Here is a 16,562-nt window from a genome sequence, read left to right as displayed (position 1 = left end):
CCTATTTACATGTTGGAAAGTACTAGAATAATTACTATCAGTCTATAGAAAGAACTCGTGGGAACGTTGTTTAGAAAATGATCAAGTGGTTATCAACTCTGGTTTTCCCACAGTAAATTGTAGGAAATAATAGAAATTCAGATTGTTTCTTCATATATTTAATATACGGTGCACGATATTTTCTCTGGAAACACAGTACTTTTCTTGCTGTTTGTTGCACTTGATCAAGTAACAGTTATTTAGCTATATATTTATAGAAAACAACAACACAAAACACAGGAAAAAAAAGAAAGTAGGAATAAATAATTCGGTAGGACTCGAACCCTGCACCTTCGACTCGACGCGACTACATCTAACCACTACACCACAGAGCTTGATTACGTAATCATTAGGAAAAGTCTTTCATTTTATTCCTTTTCCATGAAACTTCCGCCGGCAAGATGATCGCCAGCCGCATTAACCGAGCTATTAACAGTGAAAAAACAATGTAAGCGCATATTCCATGGCAATGAATGAATGAAAGAACATAATTATGCTTTTCAAAACGCCGATACACGTCCTCGTCTGCAAAGTAGGACACAAAACATATGTTTTGTTATCTCGATTTCCGCTGTTGAAGCGAATGGTCAAAATCACATCCATTTTCGGCTCATACAGTTTCTTAAGAATAGGATTGCATGACATTTTCTCACTTTCACATCACCTTCTAGCAAGCTGGAATTTGTATATCCCCCGTGTTGCGGAGTCGAAGAGCAAATGCTCATCTTCTCGTCAGGTTTAACACCTGGACGAGTCAAAGGCTCTTGAATTGAAATCCAATCCCCAAGTTAACCATCGTACTCACCTGAAAGACTCCTGCGTGTCTTAAAATTTGGTAAGACCTCTAACCGTGCTGTAGAAAATTTGCCACAAAGAAAACTCTAAGTCTGAGCAGCGAACGATGCACTCTCTCACCCACCGAACTTCCCCGTGTTTTTATTTGAGTTGTTCGTGGAGCAATGCACTCTGGTTAAATGCAATGCATTGTGGTAAAAAGTGTGGTTAAATGCAATGCATTGTGGTAAAAAGTGATGAATTCGAGAATTCGTCGCCCCTTATATATTTCCTTTAAATCCTGATTATCTTGCTGCTCGCTCCCTTCGGTCGCTCCGCAGCAAAAATGTTCGTCCATCCTGCTCAAACTTCAAGTCACAATCGATGTAACGCTGCTGTTTGTGTTTTCAACATATTACGAGAGATTTATTAAGAATCTCGTTTGTACCAAGTGACAGAGTTTTCCTCTCGTTTACTGTTCACATATCTTGGGGTAGTTTTTCGACAGTTTAATCTAGAAGAATTATTAGTTTGCACAGTTTTTGATCTCCTCATTTTCTATTCTCAAAAATTGTCAAGTTGAATTTGACTTTTGCAGTTTGCCATAACCACGATTCTAAATCTCTTCATTATTTCAATCACCAAAATCACCAAAAAATGTATCCGATTTAATTAAACCCTTTTTTTCCTAGTCCCTGTACGGCGTTTTCCCAGGCCTTCTCGGTCAATTTGCTTCGGTGACGTGTCCGAGGCGAACGGGCGGGAAACGCCTAGACAAAAACAGAATGCACATGCGTGCGTTGCTTTTGAAATTGATGGACTTTCTGGAGCTTTTCAAGATGTTGTGAACGGCAGGAAATTATGTGTTTGAAACCCTTGTGGATATTAGCGAAACAGAAGATCGACTTTTGAGGAACGTTTTCGAAAGGCACCAGAATGTCATTCATAATCCTGTGAAGATTGATCTCTGCTCCTTCAATCTTGTCATTCTAATTGAACCATCGGAGTTTTTAGCTCTTAACCCATTTAAACGACCGCGCGAAGTTTCAAAGTAAAAACGATACTTTAGTGACCCTCTGTGAAGTAAACTTAAAGCGCACGTCTTGAATAATCAGAAAAACATACTTTCAAATAAAATTCCTCAGCTGCGTATCGAAAAGTGCCCAAAAAACAAAAAAGTACAAATTCTATAAAACTTGCCGAAATCTTCGCAGAAGTGATAAGCAATCAAAAATTCAACTTGGATGCTGTAGTCTCGAGCTCAGGATCGTGTTTTGAGCTTATGTTATCAATGAAAGAACACAAAACAACAAACAGAGAAATTATTTCTCGAGAAAATTTATATAAATGCCCATAAATTAATCCTTAAAGCAATTCGCGTTACACTAACTGGCTCAGGGATCCGTTCACGCGAGCAAAATCGGCTGAGCACAATTATGGAAAAATTCAACATAAATCTCTAGTCGGGGAGCTCAAGCCGATCTCAAAATATATAAAATGTCCATGAAATATTTACAAAAACATAAATTTCCTTTTAAATTAAAAACGTAATTTTCTTGACTGTAAAGTACAAAATGTACCTGTGATTCTTCAAAAACTTCGCTGCTTGGTTGCGTTTCAAAAAAGTCCAAATGCTCCACCGTAAAGAAAATTTCCAATACCTCGAAGAATAATTTTGTAAAGAAAAGCCTTCCTTTGTCTAATAAAAGAAAACTAAGCATTCTTCTGAACTTTCCCTTCCCATCTGTGTCTATCAGCGATGTAATTTTTAACGTCGAAATGAGACACTTTGGTCTTGTAAGCAACCGCAAGGATATCTCTCTGTCTCACTATTGAGGATTTTTGTTTAGGCCTCACTTCTTCGTTCGGACCACGTGACCCGAAACGAATTGGCCGCGCGGAATAATGAGGCCTAGGGACTAGGCAAAACTAATTCTAGATATCCTAGGCTACGGTTACTGTCAGTAATTGCACCAGAGTACAGCCCTATTTAAAGAGAAAATACCGTACATAAGGTACTTTAACACGTACCGTTAAATCCGAGTACTCTAACTCTGAGACAGATTTCATTGTGCCAGGTTTTTGCCACGATCCTCAAATAGCGTGCTTTGATTTCGTGTAAGAACTGAATTACTGTTACACTCTTGCTATCCTTATTCGCTTCCAGTTCAATTCGCTCGGATTCCGAATCAAAAGCGTGGGTGTATCGAAACCACACTGCACCGTCAACGCTGTAGTCTAGCCTGTACTTTGTTACGTATTCGTCTCTGCTATGGTGTCCTTGCGAAGCAATTCCGGTGAGCATCATGGCCTTTCCAAAGTCAAGCTGCAGGTATTCATTAACCTGTATTTGACCTGCGCACCATGAACCCTCGTCACTTAACAGCTTTGCCTTTTCTGGTTCGTGGGAAGGCTTACTACTCGACGCAGATGAAGAAGAAACTGGTATAATTTCATTTCCGAAACCGTGCAACTCTGAGGACACTGCAAAAGGAAAAAAACAGTTTGTAATTCTATGACCTTCTCAAAATATTTAGCATTGAGGAAATGGTATTTTCCCCCAATGTCCTAATGATTTTAACTTTCATATCTCTGGAAATAGGGAGTTTATAATTAATTAATATAGTTAATTAATTTACTTTTTAATCTATTTACTTATTTATTCTTTCATTTAATATTTATTTATTCAATATGACCAGTATTTTAATACCTTCACAACCATAAAGCTCCAATCTGATACTTGGACGACCAACCCAGTCCTTTACTATCACCCGGATGTATCTGGCAGTTATATTATGCTCAAGTCTGTGCTTATATGGGAGCGCAAAACTTTCCGAAGGGGTATGGAATGTCTGGAAGTGAAGATCACAAAAATAATAATTAACAATTATCGGATGAGGCTGAGTATCATCTGAAGAATTATGGAGATCGAGGAGGAGGGCCCCTCGAGATCTCCATAATTCTTCAGATGATACGAAGCCGAATGCATTAATTGTTTTATTATTCATTGAAAATAATTCCTAGTTTAAAAACAAGCCAAAACATGCTCACCTTCATCGATGTTAAGTTAATCTTTAATTGCATGTTTATCGGCAAGTTTAGGAGATTAAGTGTTTTTTAGTCCTGCAAATATTCTCCTAATAGCGGATGTCATCCGTCGAGTTCTTTTCTTGCTATTCTTGGTATATTTTTACCCAATAGTTCCCCCATTTCTTCCTCGTGAAAGGAGTGAAATTTTCCGCCATTTTGTACTCACTACCAAAACAACGCAACCTCGTCCCCAGGTCTTCTCGGTTAACTGTTCAGTTTTCAAGCAATTATGCTGCACAATTGACGTCATTTTACACACGTCGCAAAAATCTTCTAAATTTGGTCAAGAGTAGCTGGTTATGATGAATTATGCTGGAGGTAGAGTGGCCGAGTGGTCAGCTCGTCGGACTCGCAATCCGGCGGTCCCGGGTTCGAGTCCCGCTCTGGCCACTTGCTGGATTTGTTCCTCGGCCACGCTTTTAAATAGCCTATCCTTGGTTTACAACAAGGTGACAAGGCGGCAAATCCTGGCTGACAAAACAAATTTCTTCACAGAATTTATATATGAAGAATAGTTTAATTCCCAACGGAACAAAACGCTCTTGTTTTGTCCACAGACCTACATGGTCGCTACGATTTCCAGTAATGCTGCTTGTGCACGTAGCTTTGTTTGCACCCCGAAATTTTGGGGCGTTTATTGTTTTCAATTTCTCTTAGGACGATAGGAACACCCAGGAGAAATTGGAAGCAGTGGGCCGTAGGTAAACTTGATAGACTGACGCAGTGTATCAGGGCAGTGGGAAAATAGCGAACTGAATCGAAAAGAATAGACTAAAATGGAATGGAATGAACTGGAATAGAAAGTACTGGGACTGAAAAAATAGCGACATTATTTACACATGGCATTAAGAATTGAGGCCCTTCCATTTATACAATAAATTAGTTATAATGATAATAATGATAATAATAATAATAATAACATTAAATTTAGAGTTAAAAACTTCTAATTGTAACGTATTTTTAAAAGAAATCTCTTCTTATGTTAGTTGAACGTTTACATCAGATAAAGAGGTCGGCTAGACCTGCAAATGACGCACTCCTCAATATAAACTGTTGTAATTTTTCATTCCACACCAAGTCTTTCAAAAAGTGTAAAAGGTTAGAGTGTATGTGGCTAACCGTATACATACTTATTCTAGCCTTACCTTCAAAATACCGTTTTCCATGTAAGGAAAGAATTCATTACCATCCCTGCTGTAATTTACAACAAACTTAGAAATCCAATTATTGATACCGTCATCTCCCTCAATTACTAAGGCAGACAAGGTTTTCCCGCCAGTGCCAAGATCCACCTGAACGAACTCATTTTCTCGTTCGGGCAAAAGTAAAGGGTTTGTCCAACGTAAACGCATCTCCTCACCATAATTTTGTATACCAGGCGCAAGAAGAGCATAATTTGGAATGTCGAAGGTCTCCATTCCCAAAGGGTTACCACATGCTGAAAGCGAAATGAATATTTCAATGGAACCAGTGAGACTCACTCATCAAGATTAACTTTCCCATTGGCAACCACTTCATTTACCAAAGATTACTCACTCTCTCTCCACTCTGTCTCTATATATACAAATTACAAACCAATTTCAAAACGCTATCTTGATTGTGGCACAGGGCGTGCCACTGGAAAGCTGCAATACTAAATTTGAAGGCACCACTGCTTGCTGCTTCCCAAGTAATCTATATTTTTTTTATTTTTTTATATTTTTTCCACAATTTGTATTCGATCAGCAATGTGGGTCTTTTTATGTCCCCTTCCAGCAGTTGCAATCTTGTCGTCGTCGTCGTCGTCGTCATTAGTAGTAGTTGAAAGGTCGCATTGATTGATGCAAGTGGATCGCAGCAATTTCTTCTCTTCCGCTCAATCTTTTCCGCACAACTCTTTTCGGCCCCTTTGTCTTTGATCCCACACTGTACAAGGTCATCGCAAACTCACACTGTACAAACTCATCGCAAAGCAAAGGACGGGTCTTTCGGGACATCACTTCCAGGAAGACAAACATTCAATGAGAGATGAGTAGAGGTGATATTCTTTTTAGCCCATCGGCTCCTCGATGACCCAGTCATCTCAACTACGGCAACATTTTAAACACAACGACTACTAGGATCATGCCAGCGTTCTACAGAATCTGTTAAAATGGTCGGATATGCAACTGAGCCTCCCCAGCTCACCAAATCTGTGGTCTACCATCAGCCGAACCAGCTGGTGCTTAATAAAGCTAAGCCATGAGAAAGCTGATGAGAAAAGGTTACACTTGATGATGTGTGCCTACTTTACGTTGATGCCTCTCATTAAGTACACATGCTTTGTGCAACAATACAGAGCAGAGCATATGAGTAAAAGGCACACCTACCTTCACACCCGTAGAGTTCTATGCGTAAACATATGTGATTATACCAGCTTTGGGGAATAATTTTGATATGGCGTGCTATAATTACTTCCTCCAAAGAAAGGACATTAGCCGCATGAGAATTTGTATTGCCTGGAAATACCTGCAACAGAATAGTGCAAAATAAAGAAATGCAAACAGTATGGACATAACCGGCATAATGTATTTATCTTTATTTCAAAAACTCATTGTGATAATTGATGAAAAGAGCAGAAGCGTGATTAGTCTGATCAAATACCGCCACTTTTATCAAAGTACTGGGTTGGTTTTACACTTAAAGCACTCCAGCTCGTGTTTTGACGTATACGTATTCATAATTCTCGAACAAACCTTTGGACCTTCCATGCCGTCATGATTTGTCCATGAAAATCCATCTACACTGTGAGAAAGCGTAAAACTCTTGACCCAGGCCGCTTCAAGAGTCGGATGTCTACTCACTCCCTCTTTTCCTTGAATAGCAAAGCCTTGTATCTTGGCTAAGTAACCCAGATCTACCTGAAGATACTGTGTGTTATCATTACTTTTCGCACACCACGCACCGCCTCCCACTCTACCGCCAAGTCTCCCCATCCACGGAGCGTAGTTGGTACCGAGTGAGCTTGATGCTGACATAGCTTCGTTTGGTATCATCCACTCTGCTAGTCCCAAGGGCCACGTGCAATCTAAACAGTGAATTGCAACAATATAACCAGGGTTCTGTCTTCCTAAGCGTCTAACACTAACTACAAGAAAATATCTTACATGAAGCAATAAATGTTATACTCGCCTTTATATCCATATAACTCAACAGACATGCAAGGAAAAGTAATCCATTGTAGAGGATAGAGCCTAAATATCCTGGCTTTTATTTTGAAACGAAGCTCAAAAGTGAAGGCCTTAGTGTAGTCTTCTTCTACCATAAACTCCTAAATTATTTTTTTAAAAGGAAAGAAAAGAAAAGCATTCAGAAGGGTTACACCCTAAAGAAACTTGGTCACTTGCATCTTTGAAAGATGCATTACGACAAATTTTCCCAGGGTTCTAATTTCTTAAGAACAATTTTCTTCTTAATGCTATGGTGGCTAAAAAGATGTCCAAATAAAAGTCTCAAAAGCCTACGCAAATGCTAAGACGACGACGCTCTACTCACTTTTGACCCTTGCCATAAAGTAATGACTTATCTGTCAGTATGAAAATGAGGCGCCACTCATACAAAATATTTGGTTTTATGTCTTCCATCTTACTAGCAACTTGTTTTAATCGGAATGGCTCGTAGACAAATGAACTAAAGTCATATCAAAGACTCAACAATCAGTCCATTCTTTATTATTTTATTTATTATTTAGTAACATTAATTAGCCCACTTTTATCACATAATACTTGAGATACATTTGTTTCAACATATACTTAAAAGTAGCTAAGGACAACTTCGTACTGATACGGGGTTTTTAAGAGAAACATTAGGAGTGCACAGTCATTCCATTTCCAGGGAAAGTTTGGAATCAAATTAAAAGGGTAGATGCTTGGGTATTATTTAATCATTTATTCAGTCATTTTATAGTTAGGCTTCCTTGTCACATTAATTTTATAATTTAATTAACACCTTTTGTTCATGTTGTGTAAGGTTTTGTGAGTGACTAAATAAATAAATAAAATAAATATGTTAGTATTTAGACGTTTTTAAGGTGAGAAAATAACACAATACTTATATTATAATCGATTATTACCTTTTCTTGCGAATCTTGCTTGTACATTCGCCAAAAGCCTCCTTCTTCACTTGAGGACAACGTAAACGTCGTCACCATACCTTGACCACTTTTTCCCGCCACGGCTAATTTTGAAACAACCACAATCTGACCCAGGTCTATTTGCAGGAAAGGCTTCATGTCTGGAGGCGCGGCACACCAGGCCTTGGCACCAGGTCCGACAGTCAGTCGTGCCATCCATGGCTCGTTTCCAGTGCCCAAAAAACTTGTTGAAGTCAGGTTGACATTTGGGTTCAACCCGAAAGAAATCATCGGGATTGTACGAGCTTAAAGGAATTAACAAAAAGTTGTTAAATAAAACTTGTTCCTAGTTAAGGGAAATACATTTTTCATTCTTTGGGTTTGACTTACGAACCTGGGAAAGGATGGGAATATGATATAGTTGACCAGTCAGCGTTCTTTTTCTCAAACGGTTTGCACTGGATATTGCCAGTGGGCATCGACGTCTATCAAGTCAAAGGTATTGGCCTTCATTAAACACATCTATAGCTTAACGTATATACCCAGAAAACTCTGCAAAGGCTTTACTCACTCTCGAATCCGTATACTTCCATCCTTACGCAAACCTTATCCACCCATTTGTTCACCATCAACCGTAGATGTCTAGCAAGGATTTGATATTGTAGAATATTCAGCTTGGTCTCACTTGGCGAAGTGTTTCCTTGCAACTCCTGCAAAAATCAAAAGGGAAAACAATACAAATATGTATCTTGCTTTTGACTTGTTTTGAAAACATGCCATCTATAACAAGTGAGGGACCTGCTGAAGGATACACTGGTGAATACTTAAAGAGGTAAAGTCTTTCATTCGCAATTTGGCCACCAGATTAATTACTGGTAAGTGAATCTGCAAGCAGAGAGTTGTCATTTTGATAACCAAAAATATAAGAGCCTGTTTAGCTAAGCAAGATGAAGCTGGTTCTTATATGTTGGGTACAGGTAGTAATTGTTATATACATTTTACCCAAGGTGTTTGACTTTAATACTGCAAATTCATATTACAAGAAAGTACTTTTAAAAATTGATATTAAATTTATTCATTTATTCATTCATTCATTTTTCTTTTAACAAAAAGCTTGTGTTTTAGAGATAACAGTATACATTTTGTGATCAGTTGGGTAGGCTGGTCATAATACAGTTTTGAACAAATACAGTAAATTTAAGGAGCAAAACCTAGTTTTCTGGTGGTCAACAGATGCATCTCAATCATAGAAATTAAGAACCAACTTAGCCTAAATTGCCAATTACTGCCTCAAAGTACAAGATTTTTTTGACCAGATTATCAAAAAATGTAGGTTCTTACACGCGGGGCTTTTACTACATTGACGTAAGGAGTAGGGCACGCCCAGCACTTACATTTTGCCTAATGGTACAAATTGTCAAATCCCCTAACGAAGGGTAAGTGTTACTAAATAAACCTAAGAAAAAACATTGAAACCCTGGAAACCCTAGTTGAAAATTAACATAAATAAGAACAAAATGCTAAAATGGAATAAATAAAAATACAGATGCAGCATACCCTTTGCTTCGGTCTGTGAAAAATTCGAATCAATGTCCACGCGCAAGACCTATTCGCATCAGAGGTACTGATCACATAGTCGAGCACAGATTTGCAAAAGAAGGCCCGTTAAAAGAAAATACCAGGAGACGGAAGAGAAAAATTAACAATACGACAAAATGCTAGGAGAAGAACTACGTTTTTGGCTAACATTTGGGCGTGATGGATTACGAATGTTAAATATATACGACCCAGACCGAGAACATGATGGCAAGGGCAATCAAATTCTGGTCCATTAGATCAAAAGTCGAATAAGGTACCGTACCCACCCCGTGACATTTAAGGTATAATAAAATAACAATACTGTACAGCTGAAACTGTCGATTGGTAATCTGGTGCAAAGCATCATCCTATTTCAGTTGTTCTTAAAAGAGCTGTGTCACGTTGATATTGCTGTTTTTGGTCAATTCTGTGCTGAAGTCATTAGTTAGTGCCAGCACCCAAACACAAAATGCTCCTGTAGAGTTATGAAGAAGATATAAAACAAATTTCATCAGGGGGCTACAACTTTTTGGCACCGTTTCTGAGAGGGAAGGTACCAACACGATACCGTTTTCTTTTTCGAATTTAACCACTCCAAAGACCGTTCACGACGACTTTCTCTATTCACGTTTTTCACAAGTGGACTAAAGCCTTTAAGGTACAAGTCTGTAGGCGTTTAAAAGCATTTAGCAGTTTCTTGTAAACATGGGTAGTTTGGCATACAAACGTATATATGCCTACTGAATATTAAGTTCAAATATTTTTAAATTTTTAATTACCTTAATTACGCCACCCTCTTTGTAGTAAAACCATTCACCTTCACGCCTGCTAAATATCAGAAGGTAAGCTTGAACGAAAGCCCATGAAGAGTAATGTCCTTGTGTGGCAATTGCGGTAACTGTCTTTGATGCATATCCCAAGTCGATCTGAAGAAACATTTCTGATCGTCCTGAGATTAAAACACAGTGCAATCACAAAGTCACTCCAATAAAGAGATCAAAGAATTAAAATTGTTTTGATCCCCAGAAGAGATCACTAAGTGGCTCCCAAAAGAAAACTTAAATGCACTGAGATAAATATTGGCAATAGTAATTATGATGATGATGATGGTGATGATGATGGTGATGATGATGTCGACTAAGATAATGATGATATTAAAAACAAGAAAAGCTAAACTTTTGCATGGGTCCCAAGACACTAGCAAAACTTAGCAGACGTCATTTTATTTTTTATTATTTTTAATAATAAATTTTTAAGTATTATTTTTTAAAATAAATCTATGTATGTATGTAGTCATTGCTTTGCCGTTAATTTCCAAACTGCGAAATTGCTGGGTAGCAAAAGGGTTAGTCCGACATTCTGTGTCAAATTTCGCACTTTTAAAATAGAATTCCCCCGAAATAAATCCGCACTGTTTTGGAGCCATGGGCTCAAATTTAAAGAGATAACTCATTTTGCTATGCTCTTTTAACCCTATTCAGACAAGTGGGGGCTTTTGAGTTCCCCCTCACCAAAAAAGTTGAAAAACTTCAAAACCATTCAAGCTAAACTCTCAAAGGTAGCGACATTTTAAAGTCGCCGTGATGTGTACGCCAACATTGACGTTACCATGGCAACTGAGAATTTGACGGCCATAGTTTTGAAAATTTGAATTAGCTATCTGCCGATTTTTTGAACCAATTTTCATTTTCCTTTGCGGTACAAATACAGTGCGGATTTATTTCGGGGGAAATATTTTAAACAGTCTGAAATGGGGTTATTTAATACTTTATGAAGCAATAGTCGATATTTGAGTTATTCTATGGGTCAATTTATTGAAACTTGTACAAGTGCAATTTACAAGTGTAGCTATTGTTTTCAGACTCAAAAAAAAGCTACACTTGTAAAGTACACTTGTAAAAGTTTTATTTATCTGACCCCAGGCCTCTCTATAATATTTCGATTTAGTATACAGCGTTTTCACATGGCGTCACGGTGGACATTTTGGTGTTCCAAACCAACCCTGTGGGAGTTAAACTCTTTTCTAATGTAAACGCTTTTTTTTGTTCCCATAAATTTGCACAGATGCTGGTCACGTGAGCAATTGTTATAAAAACGCACTATAATTTGCCTGTAAAAGAAAAGCTTTTTTCAATAAGCACGGGGACTCGCTTTGAAAACGAGTCTTAAGGTAGTTTTTATCAGCTCTTTCGTACAAATGCAGACGTGGCAACTCAAAGCAAAGGAGATGTAACATTTAACGCAAATCAGAAGTCATTATGGATGTAAAGATTTAAAATATAATTTCGCCTATCTGCTTTTAACCCAAACTAAACAAGCCTTATTTAGAGATAAAGACACCTGAATAAAGTGAGTAAAATAATATCAAGAAAAAAAAATTTTACTATCAGCTTACCCCGTGGGCTCCTTAGGGATAATGGAACAAATAATTCAGATGAAAAGTAATTATTAGGAGGCGAACTGGTTGGCTATTTACAAGGGTGGCCAGGGATTCCAGCTCGTGATTACAGAAAACACATCCAGCACGGGAGCAGGGCAGGACTTGATGGAGAGGAAGATATCAGAGAACCCCGAGAAAGACCTCTTGAAGCAGAGAAGATAACCAACAACAAACTTAAATCAGGTATGGCTTTGACGCCGGGAATCGAACCCGGGCCACATTAGTGGGAAGGCGAGTGCTTTCAAACTGTGCTATCCCTGGCCCTTTCCGTGGCCTCTTACGCAGGTACGCGCACGTGATTACGAATGTGCGGGCAAGTCAAAATGGACTACCACATTTTTGTAGGTATGGTGCTCCGCTAGCTAGCGTGCGCTTAGTGACTTTTAACGTTGCTTTTGGAGTCCGTTTCCTTCCCTCATTTACTCCAAAAAGTGCCCCTATCAGTTACACTAGCGGCATGTGCTGAGCACAGAAGGACTTACACGAAAAACATAATTGCGATTATATACACACCTGCACAGTAGGCTGTATTGAGAGTGTTTAATCTTGCAGTATTAATTTTTCCACTCCATTTAGATATGACGCTTGTTTCGGGTATGGAGTAGTCTTCCATACCCAGAGGATGAAAAAAGGCTGCAACAAACGACAAAAACGCTATTAATAATTTATTAAAGTAGACATCATTTACCGTGTGGATAACAAAATACTTATTTGTCATTCTAAATAACTATAAAATCTGTTAATACTAGTTAAGTTGGTTTTAAATATTACTTCGTTAATAACCGTGTAACTGCTGATCTCTCCTCAAATATTAAGGTGCAAAGACCCCAATAGTTGCAATGACAACTTTGAATGGGGAGAAAGGAAGGATAACAGGTCTTGCTACGGGCAGCAATAAAGTAAGATTAAATGCTTTCTTGTTTTTGCTTCTTTATTTGTTTCTTTGTGTTTTGTGTCTTGTTTGCTCGTTGTCGTTTGTCGTTTTCAAATTATAATGTCTTAACAAAGCAAAAATTTGGGACACAACCTTTGCATCCGTAAATCTCTACTCTCATGCAAATTCTGTTGAACCAGTTCACAGGGCAAAAACGCACATAACGAGCGACCACACCATCCTTCAAATAATAAGTGACCACGCTTGAATGGTTCGCGTTTCCTTGGAAAAGCTGTCATCAGAAAAAAAAGGGAGATGATTAGGTAATGACAATAAACCTGGCTGGTGTTAAGAACGTAAGTTGGAGTAGGTGAATGAATGAGAAGGTGTAAAATATAGCAAATTTTGGACATTTCATCCAGGCAAAATATGTCACTTCAGTAAGATTTTGGAGAAATGTACTCCACTGGATCTTAGTTGTAAGTGTACATAAGGACGATATCGCATGTATGCTCAGTAAGGGGACTTAGTATATCAGGCTGCTAATATTTCATTCCTTGATGAAAAAGTGTTCGTTGCTTATGCTGCTTTCTTGAAGACGCTGAAGAGGAAAGTACACATGCTTAGCCTTTTTCTCCTCCTCAAACACAATGCTGAACACGTGTATGTGGAAAAGTACTGCCGAACACATGTGTAAGGGGGAATGGTGAACAAGTGTACGAGGGAGAATGTTAAGCACGTGTATGTGCACGGGTGTTTAACAGGTGTATTTTAGGCAATGTTCAAAACGTGTATGTGGGGAAATGTTTAACAATGAGTGGGGAAAATTTGGAAAATTGCTGATCACGTCTACTCGGAGGGATGCAGAGAACAGTGTACGTGAGGGAATGATCAGCACGCGCCACGTCGGAGAATGCTGAACACCTAATCATTATGTGAGGAAATAAGGAGGACTCTGAACAAGTGTATGAGGAGGAATGTTCAAGATACAAAACGCGTATCTGGAAAATGTTGGACACTTTAAAATCATGTGGGGAAATTTGGGGAACTTTGAACAAGTGTATCAGGAGGAATGTTCAACACGTGTACGTGGGGGAATGATCAACACGCGTATCTGGAGAATGTTGAACACCTGAACACGTTTATGTGGGAAATGTTGGACAAGTGTATGGGGAGGAATGTGCACACGTGTATGTGGGCTACCGGAAGATACCATCAACTGCACGCACTGCTTTTTCAAAGTTATGCCTAAGTTACAAACAAGTACGAAAATTAAATCATTGTTCCAACAATTTCGGTCTAGTTCTAGACTCCTGTGGTAACTGCAGGTAACGCACTATCAATTTAGCAACCTACCTTATCTGCTCCCCCTTCGGTATAGTTTTTCCAGTCAGTATCATCTTGCCTAAACCGCAACAGATAGCCTGTCACCCAAGCATCCGGAAAAATACACCCAGGTACTGGAAATTTTCCTTGCGTTGCTACGCGTGTCACGTGATGGGGATGTAGAAGATCTATTTGTAAGAACTGCTTCTCGTCGTTTTTCTATAAGCGGGGAAGCAACGAGAGGCAACGATTCTAATGTGCAAAGTAAGTACAACCGTGTAGTCCATTTATGAGAACGGCGTTTAGAGACCAGTGAGACGCGACACTTGAACATCGTATGTCATTCAGTCTTAGGTTAACTATAAATAAAATAATTATAGGATGCATGTACCTTTGTACAGGTTTTCATCTACGTTAAAATGCCACTTTGACCGTCGCAAGCACCAAGAATATCATGTCGGCAGCTCTTATTGTCACGTTTTACAGTGTAAAGAATTCAAATCACTTGTTTTAAAATTCAGTTTGTACAGATGTAGACGTCTGGTGGCTATTTAATCTTCGAGAGAGTCATTGACATATATAGGGGATATTACGTGGCCGCTTGAAGATACAGATGCTTTCTCTTCTAGCATTGAAAAATATTTCACTGGTTCGCTGCGGTCGCCAGTGAATTATTTCTCAACAATTGAAGAGAAATTTCGTATCTTCAAGTGGTCATGTAATGTCCTACTTGTTTTATAGATACCAATGAAATACCAAATCATTTCACTTTAGTTTTTTCCTTGTGAAAGGTGAAATTTATTGGGTGGCGAAAGCAACGGTGATCTTTTCAAGAGTTACGACAGAAAAATATTTTCTCTTACCCCAGCACACCAAGCTCCTTCACCCAACTGACTGTATAACCTGGCCAACCAAGGTTCATTATTCACTCGTAGGGCGCTTGAGGCTGTAACGAATTCGTCTGCTATGTAACCATTCTCCATTCCCAGACCATCAGTGCAGTCTTATTGCAGTACAATATCAAAAAAAGAAAAATAAGAACAAGTATACATTGCAAGTTATCATATAACACAGCGACACAGTGTTCCATGCACACAGGATTCAAATAAAATTCAACATGGTTTGTAATTTACACTAAATTTGCAATCCATTTAAGTTAGTTAGCAGCTTTTATGAAGGAAAGAAAATTCAAACCGTGTTTAATTAAACAGCTTTTAAACATGTTTAAGCTTCGGTGTGAATGGGGCTTTAGATTCGCCCAATCGAGAGTGTGCATTTGGCTGCCGACAAGCTATTGTTGTGTTCCTTCAGTGGTAGCCTTTATAAAGGAAACTCTTGGGTTGCGGGCTTGTCATTATGTTTTTATGTTTGAATACCCAACAGGTCTTAAAAAAACTATTTTTGTACTTGCAGCAGTGTATTTTGCAAACTCGTGATGGAAAGAAACTTCCATCTTCTGTGATTACTTTTGTAAGTGAAATGGAAAGTCTGTCAAAGTGTGACTAATATCCATCTATAGCACGTAATCTGTGTAGTTCAGGTCCCATATTTATACTTTTCTATAATATCATGGAAATATTTCAAAAAAGAATGCTTTCCACTGAATTTATAAGATTGAATTCAGAAACGTTTTTTAAGCTTTTAATGATGGTTAGGTTTACTTTGACAAGTAATAATATAATAATGTTATATTGCTCACTTGCATGCCATTGCAGACTTTCAGTCTTGGTTCATGCACATTATAATTTATTGTTCATAGCCCTTCAAAAAATAAACAAAATTGCATGTTCGCCAGATTTAATTTATGGTTCATGTAAAGAGGGGATAGAAATTTCAGCTTCCAACGTCCTTCCCATTCTTTTTACCCTTCATAACAGGCGCTTTATAAGCCAAGCGAGGCGAACGAGACATTGTGCGCGAAGCGCGAGATGAGGGGAGGAGAAAAATAAAGCGCCTGTTACCAGTCCACTGTTCTGGCTCGTCCGCCCACCTACGCAAACTGACGGCGGTGATGTCAAAAGGACCAATCAAAACACGATCCATTATTCAAACATTGTCATTTTTCGGGCTACCAGAAACACCAACAACAGCATAAAACACAGGAAATAACTGCGAGGGCAAATTTATCACCTTCAATAATGTAAGACTCAGTGTGGCGAAAGATTTGCGCAGTCAAAGTTTAGTTATGTCCGAACACAGTGTTGACAAAGAAAAGAGGGAAACGTGTATTCCAAACAAATTCCAAGGTCACGAGCTTATGAGTCGTGTTTGGCTTGTCAACACTTAATTGACAAACGTTAGTAAATCAGGCTTTTTCCTAACCTAGTTGGAAAAAATCCAGGAAAATATTA

The 16,562-nt window shown here is 38.5% G+C and overlaps 1 protein-coding gene across 1 annotated transcript in view; it reads right to left on the bottom strand.

The window, feature by feature from the left end:
• LOC140934556 (uncharacterized) overlaps positions 1–16,562 on the bottom strand; it is a 30,211-nt gene that overhangs the window by 10,083 nt on the left and 3,566 nt on the right. Inside the window, exons 5-17 of the mRNA XM_073384161.1 lie at positions 15,075–15,214; positions 14,242–14,430; positions 13,039–13,177; positions 12,525–12,644; positions 10,351–10,520; positions 8,565–8,703; positions 7,994–8,298; positions 7,054–7,192; positions 6,618–6,949; positions 6,252–6,390; positions 5,049–5,341; positions 3,524–3,665; positions 2,845–3,297 (exon numbers count right to left, since the gene is read on the bottom strand). Coding sequence (XP_073240262.1) covers positions 2,845–3,297; positions 3,524–3,665; positions 5,049–5,341; positions 6,252–6,390; positions 6,618–6,949; positions 7,054–7,192; positions 7,994–8,298; positions 8,565–8,703; positions 10,351–10,520; positions 12,525–12,644; positions 13,039–13,177; positions 14,242–14,430; positions 15,075–15,214 — 2,700 coding nt within the window. The remainder of the gene's footprint in view (positions 1–2,844; positions 3,298–3,523; positions 3,666–5,048; positions 5,342–6,251; positions 6,391–6,617; positions 6,950–7,053; positions 7,193–7,993; positions 8,299–8,564; positions 8,704–10,350; positions 10,521–12,524; positions 12,645–13,038; positions 13,178–14,241; positions 14,431–15,074; positions 15,215–16,562) is intronic.

This window comes from Porites lutea, chromosome 4 (assembly GCF_958299795.1).
Source record: "Porites lutea chromosome 4, jaPorLute2.1, whole genome shotgun sequence".
Taxonomy (NCBI): domain Eukaryota; kingdom Metazoa; phylum Cnidaria; class Anthozoa; order Scleractinia; family Poritidae; genus Porites; species Porites lutea.
Note: the sequence above shows the minus strand (reverse complement) of the source record. Positions and strands in the feature narration are given on the sequence as shown.